We start from the raw sequence: 19154 nt of genomic DNA on the forward strand, positions 1-19154 counted from the left end.
TCTGCCTCTGGGTGCCATGCTTGTGGCTGTCAGAGTCTTGCTATGCCTCATGGGAGTTGTAGTTCTGCAACAGCTGGAGGTCCGCTAATTGTATATCCCTGCTCTAGTCTAGAGCATTAACACAAAACAACTATGCTGATAGCATCAGCTGAGAGTTTCTACGAGAGCAGGGTCCTCAAAGGCAAGTTCATGTTCTCTCTTCATATGTCCTGTTCAGTTAGCAATAGTCTGGGAAGTGGACACAGAAACGATAGCTGGCTGCAGGGCAGGAACTGCAGGGCAAAAGAGGGCCTTTAAGAGGGCTTCCAGATGCTTATCAACAGATTCCTCAAAAGAGGGAATATCCTTAATAGGAACTAGAAGGTGTTTATTTAAAAATTAAATGGTAGGATCCACCACCGGAACAGTCCATGCTTTTTAAAATCCTTTTTCATAGGATAAATCTCAGCAATAAGCTTAGGAGGAGTGATTAACTTTCAGGATTGGAACAGTCCTCATAAAGTGCCCAAACAATCTGTACATGTATTGAAAAAGTCACTCTGGACTTTTCCTTTTTTTAGTGATCATAGGGGCTTTTTTAGACTGTGGAGAGTCAGGTACCGTACTGCCGCATACATACGATCGGTTTTCTCGTCGGAAAAAGATATGACGGCTTTTCTGAAGGGATTCTGCTCAAGTTTGCCTTGCATACACACGATCACGCAAAAGTTTGCTAAAATTACGACCGTCAAGAACACGGTGACGTACAACACTACGACGAGCCGAGAAAATTATGTTCAATGCTTCCGAGCATGCGTCGAATTGTTTCTGAGCATGCGTAGGGATTTTGCGCGTCAGAATTGCCACCGACGATCGCATTTTCGGATAGGAACTTTTCCCGACCGAAAAATTGAGAGCATGCTCTCAATCTTTTGCTGGCTGGAATTCCGGCAGCAAAAGACCGATGGAGCATACACACGGTCACATTTTCCAACGAAAAAATCTCATCTGTCTTTTGCGGGCCCGAAATTCCGACCGTGTGTACGCGGCATTAGGCAAAGACTAGTGCCCACCAAGTCAATTTGTGTTTTGACAGTAGAGAGAGCACTTGGCGTGAAGTTGTAGCTTCTACCTCATAAAACGCAGGGGAGCGAAAATCCTGTGCAACCTCTGCTATAAAATCATGGTTCTTGACCCTTTCTCCATAAAATCCTCAAGCAAAGGAGCTTCCACTTCTGAATTCTGAAAAGGGAACAAACAAAATAGAGTATATGTAGCATTTATGGCTACAGGAAACCAAAAGTTCCAGAAGTGCCAAAAGTTTTACAAAGAATTCAGAAATAGTGGCAGAGAAATCTGCTTTTGTCAGACAGGCTTTATTTTGCATGCCTGAGAGGGAGCCAGAGTCAGATAATGGGAACAGTATCATAATAGAACATTAATTCGGGATAGACCGTTGGGCCTTTTTTCTCAGCTCTCTTGTGACTGTGATCTACCAGTGAGTCGCTTTAACTCATGCATTTACTGTTTCTGTGACTGTGTCTCTGTAGAAGATGGCAGCAGGAGTGCAGCAATGTGCTATGTATGTTCTTGGAGGAAAAGGCAGGTGGAAAGGGGTCGTCCGGGAAGTGTGACACAGTCACCTCATCCTCATGAGAATAAGTCTGGGCAGGGGGAAAAAAAAAAACACCACATTTAAATTGCTTGCACCAAGAAATGTTAGAGACAAAATGCCAGCACCACATAATGTGCTACTAACTGTGTTAGTAAAGGGCGGGAACTGGTGTTAATACAAAGCTAAACCTTTTCATACTTTATCCATGACATTGGACCTGGTAGAGGCCCAGGCTTTACTTGTCACGGTGGGAATACCCCTGAAGGGGTCTTCAGAGTCTGGGAACCAAAGAAATGGGCGGCACCCTGGACCTGTATAGCACCCTGTGGCTATACACGATGCACTATGTGCCAAAGTGAATACCTAACACAGAATGCAGTGCCTGAAGCAAACAGTAAGGTCTGGGTACGGTCCCCAAGGTATTCACAGAGAGCAGCAACTGATCCAGAATCTGCCAGATAGCCCAGGGCAATAAACAGTCAGATCTTAATAGAAATTTTGGGAAAAAAAATTCTCTAGAGGAGAACAGCTTTGCTGCTGACTTTTATTTTTTTGGGGGGGAGAATGACGCTCTTCTTTAACTACACTGGAGGTGAGGGACTTGGCTATGGTGTCTGGCAGAGGTGACTGGTCTATAAGACTAGCTGAACAGAATTACAAATCCTTTGGTAGGTAAGACAGTTCACATATATATGGCATGTAATTCAACTGTGCATTTAGCTTTCTGTGTGTAGTTCCCCTTTTCAGGCGTAAATTAACTCAATCACTCAAGACCAGGCACTTCTTTCCATGTCATGGCTCAGGCCTGTTTTTCTCCACACTCCAGCCCTGCAGTCTGCACATACATAGGAAGTGATAAAATCTATTTGACACATGCATTTAGTATGGAGCACAGTCACTAATACTTTGCTCTGAAAAAAACAGTATGTAGGTGCGCCTTCCAGGGTAGGGGGTGGAATGCAGAGGAGAACAGGAAGGTGCCATGACCTGGACAGGAATGCCTGGCCCTTGGCAAATCTGGACAGTGTGAGGTAAGAACTATATTAAAATTGATGAGGAGGACCAATGAGGGTGGTGTGGAGGTGCTGTGATTTGTATAAGTCAAATTACATTTTAAGGGAGGTTAGTAGTGTAGCATCAACTTCTAAAGTGGATAAAACCGAGATAAGATCGCAAGTAAATCATAGCAAATGTATTTTCATGAAATAATAACATACAAACTTTTATAAGACACCTGAGCAGCCAGTTTTTTTAGAATGTACAGGTGTATTAAACATGATGGAAGAGGAGACCCTTATGTTCCAGTGAAGTAAACAGAGCCGAACAGAGGAAGGATTGAAGATAAATTGGCTGGTAGGAGAAGAGTTTATTGCTTACATCATGGACTCAATAGAACATAAGGCAAACCTCTAGGGGAGGCTTTCCATTGCATTTTCCAGAAGGAAGTATATTTAGCAGCAGAGAAGAAGATTGTATACCTTATTCCTGAGCAGGTGCTGACTGCTACACTGGAGTCTTTCTGCCCCTGAACAACTCCGTGGTAATAGCAGTGGTCCTAAAATCAGATCAGCCAGTCAGTACAACAAAAGGAAACACTGTCAGAAAAGTTTGCCATCAATTTGCATTAAAAACACTGAATAGTTTCTAATTAGGTTCTTATAAAAAGCCAGGTGTTGTCTGTACTGTTCAGTAAATAAATAGGTTAAATCCGTGTTCAATTTAAATGCCTAATCATTTGCAATGCCTGGAATACATGACTGAAGGAAACATAGTTTCACCATATTTTTTTTTTTAAATCAGAAAGGTTTTTATTTTGCATAAGAAACAAAATTATACAGCATAGAGGATAGAATACTGAATGTACACACATCTTGGAGTTCTTGTTATAGATACAGTTATCAACATTTTAAGATTGCCAGATGGAGGTTCTATGTGCATTTTATCAGAGGAAAAGACTAGTGCACTATTATCCTTTAACAGTAAATGTAAGGCCCCTTTCACACGTGCGGACCGTATGTCCGTATTTCATCCATCCGTTTTTGGATGAAATACGGACATACATGCATCCCTATGGGATAGCGGGTGTCAGCGGATGTACATCCGCTGACACCCGATGTTGTCCGCCTCCGCTCTCGTCCGATTCTGCGGACGGAAGAAAATCCTATTTTTCTATCCGTCTGCAGAGCGGATCGGAGGAACACGGACAGACGGTCTGTGTTCCTCCGATCCCCCATAGGGGAGAGCGGAGATCTGACAGGGCGGTCCCTGCACAGTGTGCGGGTCCCGCCCTGTCATCTGCCTGCTCAGCTGGGGAAAGCGGAGCGGATAAACACGGGACGGATCAACATGGATCCGTCCCGTGTGAAAGGGGCCTAAATCTAGCGTGTAACATGACTCGTATGGGGTATGTATCTAGATGTTAAATAGTATAATCAAATTCCAACTGCAATTGTGTCACCGTTATATATTAAGAACTCCAATGTTTTACTTTAACCTTAAACTATATAGTTTCACCATATTTACTAAACTCCTTACATATTCTTATTCATTTCTCAGTAAATAGTTTTACTCTTTTTAGTAAAATAGCCCTATGACCTCTGAACAGGTTTTCTTATAAGTGTGTGTGGTATGTATGTACTGTATGTGCCTATGTGTGACTATCGATTGTAATCTTCGTTGAAGCTAGTGACTTATGTGACTGGCCTATGTACTCTCCAGGGTGCTGAACAGTTTATATATAAATACATACATAAAATAGCAATGCATATTATTTACAAGGTTTATTACTTGATTGCCTTGTGAGTACAATACCACAGAAGAGTGAAGCTTTTAAAAAGGCAAGGGGTTTATTTACTAAAGACAAATCCACTTTGCGCTACAAGTGCACTTGGAAGTGTAGTCGCTGTAGATCTGAGGGGGACATGCAAGGAAAAGAAAAAAAACAGTATTTTTGCTTGTACATGATTGGATGATAAAATCAGCAGAGCTTCCACTCATTTTAGATCTTCCCCTCAGATTTACAGCGACTGCACTTCCAAGTGCACTTGCAGTGCACTTGTAGTGCAAAGTGGATTTGGATTTGCCTTTAGTAAATCAACCCCAATGCATAGTATTTTTGTATATATTTATTCATTGTGTTCTGGATTCAAATATATGGTAAAGTAAATATGGAACATAGATTAATTCATATATACAGTTTCAGTCAGAAGATAAAAGTTTAGGCTACATCTTTGACAGTACAATAGATAGATCAACCAGAGATGGGTGGAAAAAGGCACCACATCCCAAATAATAGCAAGAAATGGAATTGGGAGAGAGGGGACTTTTAAGGTGCCAAAACAAATTAAACTATAACATGTATAATAAAAAGGTTTTATTGTACATAGGTTAAAAAGGTATAACAATCCTAGCGAATAAACATTAAGATCAGACCAGATTATTCAAGGATATAATGTATTACTGTACAAAAACATTATTCTCGACATGTTTCACTATAGAGTATAAAGCTTCTTCAGGAAATTCGTAATTGTCTGTGTACAGTGTAATCACTGCAATACATAAAAAAATACATAAGACAAACAAAAGAACAGGTCCTGCATAGAACCTAGGTTCTTTGCAGGACCTGTTCTTTTGTTTGTAGCATTGTAGCTCTGGCTGTATGTTTAGGGCCAGTCTGCTGGAAGTTGAACCTCCGCCCCAGTCTCAAGTCTTTTGCAAACTCTGATTTGATTACAATATTGAATACATTTTATTATTATTATATTATTATTTTTGACAACTATTTATAGTTATTTATTATATTATAATTTATGATTTTGCGTTTATCATACTTGGGATGTCTACTAGACTCGTTTGGACAGATTTAAGTGAGTTATTACTAAGAATTACGAGTCTACAATATAAAACGCCAAATTTTTATGCAAAACAATGTACCGCACTGAAATGCAAAAATCTGATATAATCATACCGCCAGGGAGGTTAAACTTCTCCACAACTTTATCCCTGACCTGTCTGGTGTGTTCTTTGGCCTTCATGTTGCTGTTTGTAAACTAAGGTTCTCTAACAAACCTCTGAGGGCTTCACAGAACAGCTGTATTTACACTGAGATTACATTATACACAGGTGGACTCTATTTACTAATTAGGTGACTTCTGAAGTCAATTGGTTCCACTAGATTTTAGTTAGGGGTATCAGAGTAAAAGGAAGCTGAATACAAATGCACACCACATATTTCAGATATTGGTTTGTAAAAAAATTTGAAAACCATTTATAATTTTTCTTCCACTTCACAATTATATGCCACTTTGTGTTGGTCTATCACATAAAATCCCAATAATATACATTTACGTTTTTGGTTGTAACATGACAAAATGTGTGAATACCTTTTCAAGGCACCGTAAATGTTGCAGCTTACCTGTCCATAGGATGTAGTAACTGCATTTGTTTTTTTTTTCATGTTTTTCCCCTTTATTTTTACCTCATAACCCCGCAAATAACATGCTTTCTATTTCTGGGTGGCTCGCTCAGTCACACTGCTGTATCTATGGAGAAAGCCCGGATTGCTATCCGCGCTGGACTTCTAATAAATCTGCATCTGTTCATCACTTAGGATCCATTCAGACTGCCGCGATCTGCGGTGAGACTTTGCCAGGCGACTTCCTGGAGACTTGAGTACTACTTTGATAGACGTATAGAATAGAAGTAATTTAGAAGTCGCCTTGAAGTAGTACAGGAACCTTTTCTAAAGTCGGAGTGACTTCAGTAGTGCAAATTAAGACAGCTCTTATTGACTAACATTGAATTTGACATGTCATGCAACTTGGGGTCTCATAAGTCTGATCCCTAATCGTAGCAGTGTGAACCGAGCCTTAAACAGTACATAGTAGGTGGGGAAAATTGGTAGTTTATGAAGAAGGATCAGGTTGTTTTTGCTTTCAGTGCAGTTGGCACTAAGCAACAAGGACACTGCATTTCTGGCAAGATCAACAGTATTTTCTGTACTAACTAAAAACTCTTTAGCCTTAAAAATGAAAACTACCTTTGCTGAACTATATCACCTGCCCAATACTTATTTATTTAGATACAATACTTGCAATTTAGGCACGCCTTTCAGACTAGGTTCACACTGGTGTTATGTGGGAACCACAGTGATTCCTGTGAGGGTTCCCGCAATACATCTGAAACACAGGCAGTTCACACTGCTTAATGACACCCCGAAATTGGTTTGCATGGGTCTGAACATCCATGTGATCCAATTCTAGTGTGAAAAAAAAAAAAAAGTCCTGCACCATTTTGATGCGAATGTGATGCGATTTCAGTCATATAAACTGTATGGCTGAATTCACATTGAACCGACATCGCATGTGATGTGCACAGTAATATCTGGCATCGCATAAGTGTTAACCCAGTATCAGTCTCAATTTGATACTGGCCTCATTACCTTGCAATCTAGCGACATGGAACAATTGTTACATTTAGATAAAGTGGTCTTCAGGACTTCACGTAATTCGTGGCCGCTTTACATCTCCGATACATGGCCACTGCAGGGGGGGCCTGAGATCTCCCTCTGACGTCAGCCGGGGAGGTCACATGTCCGTTCAGCCCCTCCTGCAGTAGCCATGGAAACCAGCCGAGAGTCGCGTGACCAGCCTGAAGATCGCTCTTAAAAGATATTTACATGCCTAATTTTTATAAAGGATTCATACATTGTGCTGTGCCTATCTATAATAGAGGAGCTGGCAGTAACCATTTATAATTTTTTATTATTATTAATAGTGGCGGCGGGGGGGGGGTCAGGCGGAGACAGAGACACAGAACACGGAGCTGACAGGCAGAGAGGAGGGGGTGAGGGGAGAGCAGAGCAGGGCTGCGGATGATGGAGGGACATACACTGACCAGGGCAGAGAGGGGGATGCAGGAAGTGACAGGATCAGCCAAGTTTTTTACCTTCTAGAGAGGGGCAGATTACATAGCACAGGCACTGTGCTGTTTAATCTGCTTTAAGGGACCAGCATGTCTATTTTTTTAGGTTAACAAAGACTTTAACCCCCCTGGCGGTATTCCCGAGTCTGGCTTGGGGTGGATTTTTCAATACCAAAAGCAGTAACCCCGAGCCAGACTCGGGATCACATCGCGGGATCCATGTAGAGGTTACTTACCTTGTCCCCTGGATCCTGCGATGTCTCCCCGCTGTGATCTGCGAGCCGCCGTGTCTCGCTCAATTCACAGTGCCGAGCTCCGTTCCCTGCGAGCGTTGCAACGCACGGGGACGGAGTTCGGCGCCAAATTCAAAAAGTAAAAAACACATTATAGATACAGTATACTGTAATCTTAGAGATTACAGTACTGTATAAAATAATTACACATCCACTTTGTCCCTAGTGGTTTGTCCAGTGTCCTGCATGCAGTTTTATATTATAAATACTTTTCTTTCTGCCAGGAAACTGGAGATTGTCCATAGCAACCAAAAAATGTCCCTTTACGTCAAAAATGCTTTTAGACCAGCTAGAAAACAGCGATAATAAATTAGAAACACTTGCAGAATTGAGCGATAGTGATTTGTGGGGTAATTCGTCATCAAACACTAAAAGTTATGACAGCGACAATTCTGCAACTGAGCAAATTTCAGTGTTTTCGATTTGATTACATTATTGAATCATTTTTATTATTATTATTTCTTATAATTATTTATAGTTATTTATTATATTATAATTTATTTCATTTTTCAAACTTTATCATACCCGGGATGTCTACTAGACTCTTGTTTGAACAGATTTAAGTGAGTTATTCCTAAGAATTACAGGCCTACAATATAAAACGCCAAATTTCCGTGCAAGATAATTGTACCGCTTTCAGCATCAAAAATCTGAAATAATCATACCGCCAGGGAGGTTAATGCATTGTAAGCAACATGGTCAACATTATCCTATACATAGTTTGTTTGATATGTGGTTATAAACAAACACTTACATTCTTTTCTGTGCACTGCCGCCTGCTCCAGGTTCACTACACCGCTTCCCCAAACTTACGGGTGAGGAAGTATTCACTCATAGGAGTTGATTTACTAAAAGCAAAAAGAATGTGTACTTTGCTAAGTGCAGCTGCTCCAAATAATGGCTGCAGCGTGGGCTTACTTTGCCGGTAGGGAGTCTACTAACATCCTTCCGTGATCGGGCTTCCTGCACACCCCCTGCGGCACATGGGCGGCGCGCTCTGTGATCGCCGAGTCCTTCGGCTTCAGCTGATCGCAGATCATAGATCTGGGTAAAGGGCCAATCACAGCGGCCCCTTACCATGTGATCAGCTGTGTCCAATGACAGCTGCTCACGGATGTCAACACAAGCCGGTTATCGTCTTTCCTTTCCTCACGCTAACAGCGTGAGGAGAGAAAGAGAGAGCCGATAACCAGCCTTTGTTAAAGGGACATTGACACTGATACTCAGGGCACTGATTATAAATCTGCTGATTATTAGTGCAGTCCCAACAGTGCCCACCAGTGCTGCCAATCAGTGCCTCCTCATCAGTGTCATATACCAGTGCCACCTATCAGAGCCCATCAGTGCCACCTATCAGAGCCTATCAGTGCCACCTATCAGTGCAGCCTCAACAGTGCACATCAGTGTCACCTCATCAGTGCCCATCAGTGCAGCCTCATCAGCACACATCAGTCAAGGAGAAAAATTACCGGTTTGCAAAATTTTATAACAAACTATAGCAAAAAATAAAAACCCAGTGGTGATTAAATACCACCAAAAACAAGCTCCATTTGTGTGAAAAAAATGATAAACATTTAATTTGGGTACAGTGTTGCATGACTGCCAATTGTCATTCAAAGTGCAACAGTGCTGAAAGCAGAAAATTGGCCTGAGCAGGAAGGGGGTGAAAGTGCCCAGTAGGCAAGTGGTTAAAGGGGTTGTAAACCCTCAAGGTTTTTCACCTTAAAGTGGTTATATACCCTTTTTTGTTGTTTTTATTTAGCCTATAATAAGGCTTACCTGTAGGTAAAATGAATATCTCCTAAACCTGTACAATTAGGATAGATTAATTAATTAATTGGATAGATTAATAGCAGCAGCAGCCATTGACTCCCACTGCGGTCAATCAAATACAGTGACACGGAAGCCGGGGGCGGGGCAGACATCTGCTGTCTGTGTCAATGGACACAGCAGCAGGACTCGGGAGAGCGCCCGCAGGAGTGCCCCCATGGAATGCGGGTCTCCGATTGGGCACTCAATGTGGAGAGGACCCAGGAAGGCTGCTGGGGGACCCCAGAAGAGGAGGCTCAGGGCCAATCTTTGCAAAACCCTTGCACAAAGGAGGTAAGTATGTTTTTTAAAAAAACTAAAAACTTTACAATCCCTTTAAAGCTTTAACATCAGTTTGAGGTGCACCAAGGGTGTTTTGCAGCTGAAATGCCACATAATGTGCTTTTTAGTAAAAGCAGTCAGGGTGTTAGGGGAGATTTCCTCTCACTGTCTGTCCCAGCGAACATGTTCACAATAACAACAGGGTGAAGCCCCGCTTGTGAGATGAAATAGAAGAGGAGATCTCTCCAAAGTAGGAGGAAATTCCCCTCTTTGACAGCTGTCACTGAAACAATATGAATCAAGTGCCCTCACTGAAAGAATTACCATCACCTTTTGTACTGGTGACAACCCCGAATTTCTGGATTCCCATCACTTTCGGTCTCAAGGACAATGGTCACCAGGACAAAGAGAGGGTGACTATATGCAGGGAAGACGCAGACAGCTTTAAAAAACACTGACTGGGAATCTAACCCTTCTCTATTCTTGCAAAAACTAAAAAATACCTTGGATGTAGATATACTTTAACCGATTGCCGACCAGTTTTACTGCGGCAGACTGGCACAGATGGGCGAAATTTACATTACCTTATGTCGCTTCACCTTTTGGCCACTAGGCCCGCAGCGTGTGCTCAACCCCAATGTGAGTGCCCGGTGGGCGCGATGACCAGCGGGGCTCCCGCGATTGCTTGTGACAGAGCAAGAACCGGGATCTGTGTGTGTAAACACACAAATCCTGATTCTTTCAGGGGAGAGGAGACAGATCGTGTGTTCATACTATGTATGGACACCAATCTCTCTCTCCTCCTAGACAGTCCCATCCCCCCACAGTTAGAAACACACATAGGGAACCGTTAACCCCTTGATCGCCCCCTAGTGTTAACCCCTTCCCTGCCAGTGACATTTACACAGTAATCAGTGCATTTTTATAGCACTGATCGCTGTATAATTGTCAATGGTTTCAAAAAAATGTGTCAAAAGTGTCTGATGTGTCTGCCATAATGTCGCAGTCCCGATAAAAATCGCAGATCGCCACCATTTATAGTAAAAAAAAAAAAAATAATAAAAATGCCATAAATCTATCCCCTATTTTGTAGACGCTATAACTTTTGCGCAAAGCAATCAATATACGCTTACCAAAAATATGCAGAAGAATACATATCGGCCTAAACTGAGGAAAAAAATTTTTTTTTTGATAAAAAATGTGGGATATTTATTATAGCAAAAAGTAAAAGATATTGTGTTTTTTTTTTCAAAATTGTCGCTCTTCTTTTGTTTATAGTGCAAAAAATAAAAACTGCAGAGGCGATAAAATACCACCAAAAGAAAGCTTGTGGGGAAAAAAAAAAAAAAAAGGACGTCAATTTTGTTTGGGTACAGCGTTGCACGACCGCACAATTGTCAGTTAAAGCGACGCAGTGCCGTACCGCAAAAAATGGCCTGGTCACTGAGCAGCCAAATCTTCCGGGGCTGAAGCGGTTAAACATACAGCACTTTCGTCTGCTCTCCTTTATTTATTAGTAATATAAATAGGTCCTTTGCAATAACATCGAGCAGACGCTGTACAGTCATACAAGATAGATGATTCTGGTCAATGGGAGTTCATTTAAGGCAGAGGAATAAGAGACAAGGAACATTGAGCTCTTTGAGGCAAGCATTCTTATATATCTATCCTCATTTCCTTTTCCCTGCACCCCCATTCTCAGCTTCCTGGGTAACTTGATGATCTCACTGGTTGGGAGTTAACCCTTTCCACAGTGCTTGGGAGCAACCATACATAGAATTCAATGGACAGGGTGGGGATGAAGCGCAAGGGACAAAGACATGGTTGTGTTTTATGAAAATTTCCCAGAGGCTTATCACAGCTTGCATAGACTTAAGCGACTGAAAATCTCACAGTTTGGTCCTCTGTCAGTATCAACCATATAGGAGGGCATTTCTTTGTGTAGTCAGTAAGGATGATCAATCTTATCTATATTGGTTCCCTTTTTTATAACAGAGACTTCTGTTCTTTGCAAACCTTTGAGCCTCATTAGAAGCTGTGATGATCCACAAGACCCGGGCCAGCGAACATTGGGATTCAATAAGGAGTCCAACAGGCATATTTATTAGATTAAAAGGCAGAGAGCAAGATGTAGTCTGCAGTAGCCGTGAGCTTTTGCAGACCTTCAGCAAGCTTTAGTATCATTAACCACTTCAGCCCCGGAAGGATTTACCCCCTTCCTGACCAGAGCACTTTTTACAATTCGGCACTGCGTCGCTTTAACTGCTAATTGCGCGGTCATGCAATGCTGTACCCAAACGAAATTTGCATCCTTTTCTTCCCACAAATAGAGCTTTCTTTTGATGGTATTTGATCACCTCTGCCGTTTTTATTTTTTGCGCTATAAACGGAAAAAGACTGAAAATTTTGAAAAAAAATGATATTTTCTACTTTTTGTTATAAAAAAAATCCAATAAACTAAATTTTAGTCATACATTTAGGCCAAAATGTATTCGGCCACATGTCTTTGGTAAAAAAAATGTCAATAAGCGTATATTTATTGGTTTGCGCAAAAGTTATAGCGTCTACAAACTAGGGTACATTTTCTGGAATTTACACAGCTTTTAGTTTATGACTGCCTATGTCATTTCTTGAGGTGCTAAAAATGGCAGGGCAGTACAAACCCCCCCCAAATGACCCCATTTTGGAAAGTAGACACCCCAAGGAAATTGCTGAGAGGCATGTTGAGCCCATTGAATATTTATTTTTTTTGTCCCAAGTGATTGAATAATGACAAAAAAAAAAAAAAAATTTACAAAAAGTTGTCACTAAATGATATATTGCTCACACAGGCCATTGGCATATGTGGAATTGCATCCCCAAAATACATTCAGCTGCTTCTCCTGAGTACGGGGATACCACATGTGTGGGACTTTTTGGGAGCCTAGCCGCGTACGGGACCCCGAAAACCAAGCACCGCCTTCAGGATTTCTAAGGGCATACATTTTTGATTTCACTCCTCACTACCTATCACAGTTTTGAAGGCCATAAAATGCCAAGATGGCACAAACCCCCCCCAAATGACCCCATTTTGGAAAGTAGACACCCCAAGCTATTTGCTGAGAGGCATGGTGAGTATTTTGCAGCTCTCATTTGTTTTTGAAAATGAAGAAAGACCAGAAAAAAAAATTTTTTTTTTCTTTTTTCAATTTTCAAAACTTTGTGACAAAAAGTGAGGTCTGCAAAATACTCACTATACCTCTCAGCAAATAGCTTGGGGTGTCTACTTTCCAAAATGGGGTCATTTGGGGGGGTTTTGTGCCACCTGGGCTTTCCATGGCCTCCGAAACTGTGATAGGCAGTGAAGAGTGAAATCAAAAATTTACGGCCTTAGAAAGCCTGAAGGCGGTGCTTGGTTTTCGGGGTCCCGTGCGCGGCTAGGCTCCCAAAAAGTCCCACACATGTGGTATCCCCATACTCAGGAGAAGCAACAGAATTTATTTTGGGGTGTAATTTCACAAATCCCCATGGCATGTTTGAGCAATATAACATTTAGTGACAACTTTGTGCAAAAAAAAAAAAAAAAAAAAATTGTCTCTTTGCCACAACTTGTGTCACAATATAAAATATTCCATGGACTCGACATGACTCTCAGCAAATAGCTTGGGGTGTCTACTTTCCAAAATGGGGTCATTTGGGGGGGTTTTGAACTGTCCTGGCATTTTATGCACAACATTTAGAAGCTTATGTCACACATCACCCACTCTTCTAACCACTTGAAGACAAAGCCCTTTCTGACACTTTTTGATTACATGAAAAAATTATTTTTTTTTGCAAGAAAATTACTTTGAACCCCCAAACATTATATATTATTTTAAAGCAAATGCCCTACAGATTAAAATGGTGGGTGTTTCATTTTTTTTTTTCACACAGTAATTGAGCAGCGATTTTTCAAACGCATTTTTTGTGGAAAAAACACACTTTTTTAAATTTTAATGCACTAAAACACACTATATTGCCCAAATGTTTGATGAAATAAAAAAGATGATCTTAGGCCGAGTACATGGATACCAAACATGACATGCTTTAAAATTGCGCACAAACGTGCAGTGGCAACAAAATTAATACATTTTTAAAAGCCTTTAAAAGCCTTTACAGGTTACCACTTTAGATTTACAGAGGAGGTCTACTGCTAAAATTACTGCCCTCGATCTGACCTTCACGGTGATACCTCACGTGCATGGTGCAATTGCTGTTTACATTTGACGCCAGACCGACGCTTGCGTTCGCCTTAGCGCGAGAGCAGGGGGGACAGGGGTGCTTTTTTTTTTTTATTATTATTTTTTTGCTTTTTTATCTTATTTTTAAACTTTTCCTTTCATTTTTTTTTTAAATCATTTTTATTGTTATCTCAGGGAATGTAAATATCCCCTATGATAGCAATAGGTAGTGACAGGTACTCTTTTTTGAAAAAATTGGGGTCTATTAGACCCTAGATCTCTCCTCTGCCCTCAAAGCATCTGACCACACCAAGATCGGTGTGATAAAATGCTTCCCCAATTTCCCAATGGCGCTGTTTACATCCGGCGAAATCTAAGTCATAAAATGCTCGTAGCTTCCGGTTTCTTAGGCCATAGAGATGTTTGGAGCCACTCTGGTCTCTGATCAGCTCTATGGTCAGCTGGCTGAATCACAGGCTGCAATCTCAGGTTCCCTGTTGAGACAGGAGAGCCAGAGAAAAACACGGAAGACGGTGGGGGGGGGCATTCCCTCCCACTGCTTGTAAAAGCAGTCCAGAGGCTAATTAGCCGCTAGGATTGCTTTTATATGAAAGCCGACCGCTGGCTAAAAAGAATGATACCAAGATGATACCTAAACCTGCAGGCATCATTCTGGTATAACCACTCAAAGTCGTGAATGGCGTACCTGAAGACAAAAAAATGGTTAACAATAAAGCACAGTAAACGGTAAAGTATAAAAAATTGCATACCTGAAAAGCAAACATGATAAAACATAATAACAATAAAACATTGCAGAATAGAATACAGTAAAAAAGAGCAGAACAATAGAGAGAGAATAGAGAGAGAGAGAGAACAATGAAACGACAACTATTTTTTTTTATTTTTGTTTGTGTTTTTTTTTTTTTTTTTTACACTTTTTTTTGTAACTGTAACTTTTATAACTGTAACCGGTTCCAGGTTCGGGTCTCTCAAAATTCGATGGCATCTTGGGAGACCCTGTGATAGTGTGCCTAGTCTGTGCAATGCTGTACCCTACGCTAATACTCAACTAGTGAATGGTAGCGTTCAAAACATTCACCAATGCAAAGACCAGGATTATCTGGACAGGAGGGACAATAATAGCGGGTGTCACGTCTATATCTGCGCTTGCTGCAGACACAACATCTTTTTTGGGGGGGTTCGTTGGGTAGGGGTACTCGGGAGGACATATAAATGCCTCTCATGCAGCCGACTGCATTTGGTTGGGGATGTGATTGGGGGAAGTACGGGCGCTGCAGAAGCGGTGGGTTCCCAATTAGGATTGGCGAATGCAGCAGGAAGGGCATTATGGGCACGACAGGCCTATGTTTGTCTTTTTGGTGGCAGCGGGACAGTACTTGTGCTTGCCACCTCACCAGCTTGAACTGCACTTATGGGACTCGCCACGTCACCAAGTGTTACTGCAGTGCTGGTTTGACTACGACCGGGGTGTACTAGGCCGCTGGTGCTTGCCAGTTCACCAAAACGCTACAAAAAAAAGTGACACTGATCGATCGATACTGCACTTGGGTGGGCTGGGCTGGGCCGGGCTGGGCCGGGCGGAGGGGCAAAACGCAGGTGCTAGCAGGTATCTGGGCTGATCCCACTAACACTGCGTTTTTGGGAACCCTAAACTGCTGGGGACGCTAGTATAGATCTGATCGGATCAGATATTGATCCGATCAGATACTATACCACTAAGGGAGGCGTATGCTGCGTGCGTGGGTGTTAGCGGTACTGGCGCTAATCTGACGCTGCCTGGGGCTGGTGCTTGCCAGTTCACCAAAATGCTACCAAGAAAACTGTTAGCGATCGCAGGGATCAGGCCTGACTCTGCGAACGCTGCAGTTATGCGTTTAGTGTTTTGTAAGTGACAGTGATCGATCGATACTGCACTTGGGTGGGCTGGGCTGGGCCGGGCGGAGGGGAAAAAACGCAGGTGCTAGCAGGTATCTGTACTGATCCCGCTAACACTGCGTTTTTGGGAACCCTAAACTGCTGGGGACGCTAGTATAGATCTGATCGGATCAGATATTGATGCGTTCAGATACTATACCACTAAGGGAGGTGTACGGTGCGTGTACGGTGCGTGCGTGGGTGTTCGCGGTACTGGCGCTAATCTGACGCTGCCTGGGGCGACGCATATCACCGCTGGGCGATCAGGGGGCTAAACCTTTATTCGGTAATAAACGGCGGGTGCCCTGACACTATAAAAAATAAACGAACTAACCAGCGTCACCCGTAACAGTTATACGGTGATCAGTGGTGAAAGGGTTAACTAGGGGGCAATCAAGGGGTTAAAACATTTATTAGATAGTATATGGGGGTCCCTGTCGCTATAAAACGCTGACAGCGAACCTAAATATTTACGTCCCTAACTAGCGTCACCAGTGACACTAATACAGTGATCAGAAAAATGATCGCTTAGCGACACTGGCGACAGGGGGTGATCAAGGGGTTAAAACTTTATTAGGGGGGGTTAGGGGGGTACCCTAGACCTACAGGGGGCTAACACTCACTGTCCTACCACACTAACTGTCACAAACTGACACTATGCAGTAATCAGGAAAAAAAAAAACAAAAAAAAAACCTGCTTGGTGTCAGTTTGTGACTGGGGGGGGGTGATTGGGGGGCGATCGGGGGGGATCGGGGGTGTTTTGTGTGCCTGGCATGTTCTACTGTGTTTGTGTGAGTGTTGGTGCACTTACATGTCCTCTCTCCTCGGCGCTGGAACGGAAACTGCCCAGCCGAGGAGAGATGACATCACATCCTCTGCCTGTGTGTACTATACAGAGGCAGGGGATGTTTCTCATTGGCTGGGAGCGATCGCGAGGGGGGGACCACGATCGGATGGTCTCCCCCTCGTCTCTCATCGCTCCCAACCAAATGCCGACCGCCGATGGCAACGGGGGGGGGGTCCGATCGGACCCCCCGCCCGCGGGAAGGCAATCACGTACCAGGTACGTGATTTTGCCTGCCCGTGCCGCTCTGCTCACGTATATAGACGTGAGGCGGTCGGCAAGTGGTTAAAACTACAGCCAGTACTGCCGCTCTACATTTTGTATTCTGAGACTAGGGAAGGGTGCTTTAAAAGCTTTAAAGAATGTGTAAACCAAACATTTCATATTCCTGATATACAGTTGTGCTCAAAAGTTTGCATACGCTGACAGAAATTGTGAAATTTTGGCATTAATATTGAAAATATGACTGATCGTGCCAAAAAAAACTTTGATTTAACCGCTTGCTGACCAGCGCACGCCGATGTACGTCAGCAGAATGGCGCTGGTAGGCAAAAGGGCGTACAGGTACGTCCCCGTTAAGAAGTGGTGTCCGTGACCACGGGTCCCGCGGACTCGATGTCCGCGATCCTGTCACGGAGAGGAAGAACGGGGAGATGCTTTTGTAAACAAAGCATTTCCCCATTCTGCCTAGTGACAGGACAGAGATCACCGCTCTCCTTCATCGAGAGCTGTGATCATTGTCCTGTGTGTTGAAGTCCAGCCCCCTAATGTCGCGTACACATGGGCGGACTTTTCGACCGGACTGGTCCGACAGACTTTCCGGCAGACTTTTGACGGACTTCCGACTGACTTTTTAAACGAACAGACTTGCCTACACACGATCACACCAAAGTCCGACGGATTCGTACGTGATGACGTACACCGGACTAAAAAAAGGAAGTTGATAGCAGGTAGCCAATAGCTGCCCTAGGGTTGGTTTTTGTCCGTCGGACTAGCATACAGACGAGCGGATTTCTGGGTCTGGCGGAGTTACGACGTAAAGATTTGAAGCATGTTCCAAATCTAAAGTCCGTCAGATTTTCGACTGGAAAAGTCAGCTGAAGGTCCGATGAAGCCCACACACGATCGGATTGTCCGCCGGACTCGGTCCGTCGGACCAGTCCGGTCGAAAAGTCCGCTCGTGTGTATGCTGCATAACAGTTAGAATCACTCCCTAGGACACACTTAACCCCTTTACTGGCCCCTAGTGGTTAACCCCTTCACTGCCAGTGTCATTTACACAGTAATCAATGCATTTTTATAGCATCGATCGCTGTATAAATGACAATGGTCCTAAAATAGTGTAAAAAATGTCCTATGTGTCCGCCATAATGTTGCAGTCCCGAAAAAAAAATTTGCAGATCGCCGCCATTACTAATAAAAAAAAAAAATTGAAAACAAAAATGCCATAAAACTATCCCCTATTTTGTAGACGCCATAAATTGTGCGCAAAACAATCAATATATGCTTATTGCGATTTTTTATTACCACAAATATGTAGAATATATATCGGCCTAAACTGAGGAAAAAATCTGTTTTTTTATATATTTTTGGGGGATATTTATTATAGCAAAAAGTACAATTATTGCGTTTTTTTCAAAATTGTCGCTTTTGTTTACAGCGCAAAAAATAAAAAGCGCAGAGGTGATCAAATACCACCAAAAGAAAGCTCTATTTGTGGGAAAAAAAGGACGTCAATTTTGTTTGGGTACAACGTCGCATGACCGCGCAATTGTCAGTTAAATCGACGCAGTGCCGAATCGCAAAAAGTGCTCTGGTCAGGAAGGGGGTAAAATCCTCCGAGGCTGAAGGGTTTAAGGATAGCAATCACATGAAGCCATTTATTATCACATCGTTTTTGGATCCTTTTTAAATGATAATGATAACAGAAATCACCCAAATGGCCCTGATAAAAAGTTTACATACCCTGGAATGTTTGGCCTTGGTACAGACACAGAAGGTGGCACACACAGTATTCAAACCCATATACAGACACTGTATACATACTTATAGTGTAATCCGTGGATCCCAACCTGGGGTTTGTGTACACCCAAGTATACATTCCAGGAATTTAAGGGTACATGAAAAAAAGTTGAATAATAGTGGAAAAGGCAATGGTGTACCTAGTAGGGGTACCTGCATTGATTTTTGATTTTTTTTTTTCTGTGATTGTAAGCACTGCATAGCGTATGGTTAGCTTAAAGGAGAAGTTCACTTTTAAAAAAAATGTACTTGT

At 42.5% G+C, this 19154-nt stretch overlaps 1 protein-coding gene across 1 annotated transcript in view; it reads right to left on the reverse strand.

The window, feature by feature from the left end:
* Positions 1–19154, reverse strand: part of ADAM19 (ADAM metallopeptidase domain 19) — a 123657-nt gene that overhangs the window by 45551 nt on the left and 58952 nt on the right. Inside the window, exon 5 of the mRNA XM_073621174.1 lies at positions 3073–3149. Within this exon, the coding sequence (XP_073477275.1) occupies positions 3073–3149 (77 nt within the window). The remainder of the gene's footprint in view (positions 1–3072; positions 3150–19154) is intronic.

Source organism: Aquarana catesbeiana, linkage group LG03 (genome assembly GCF_042186555.1).
Source record: "Aquarana catesbeiana isolate 2022-GZ linkage group LG03, ASM4218655v1, whole genome shotgun sequence".
Lineage (NCBI taxonomy): Eukaryota > Metazoa > Chordata > Amphibia > Anura > Ranidae > Aquarana > Aquarana catesbeiana.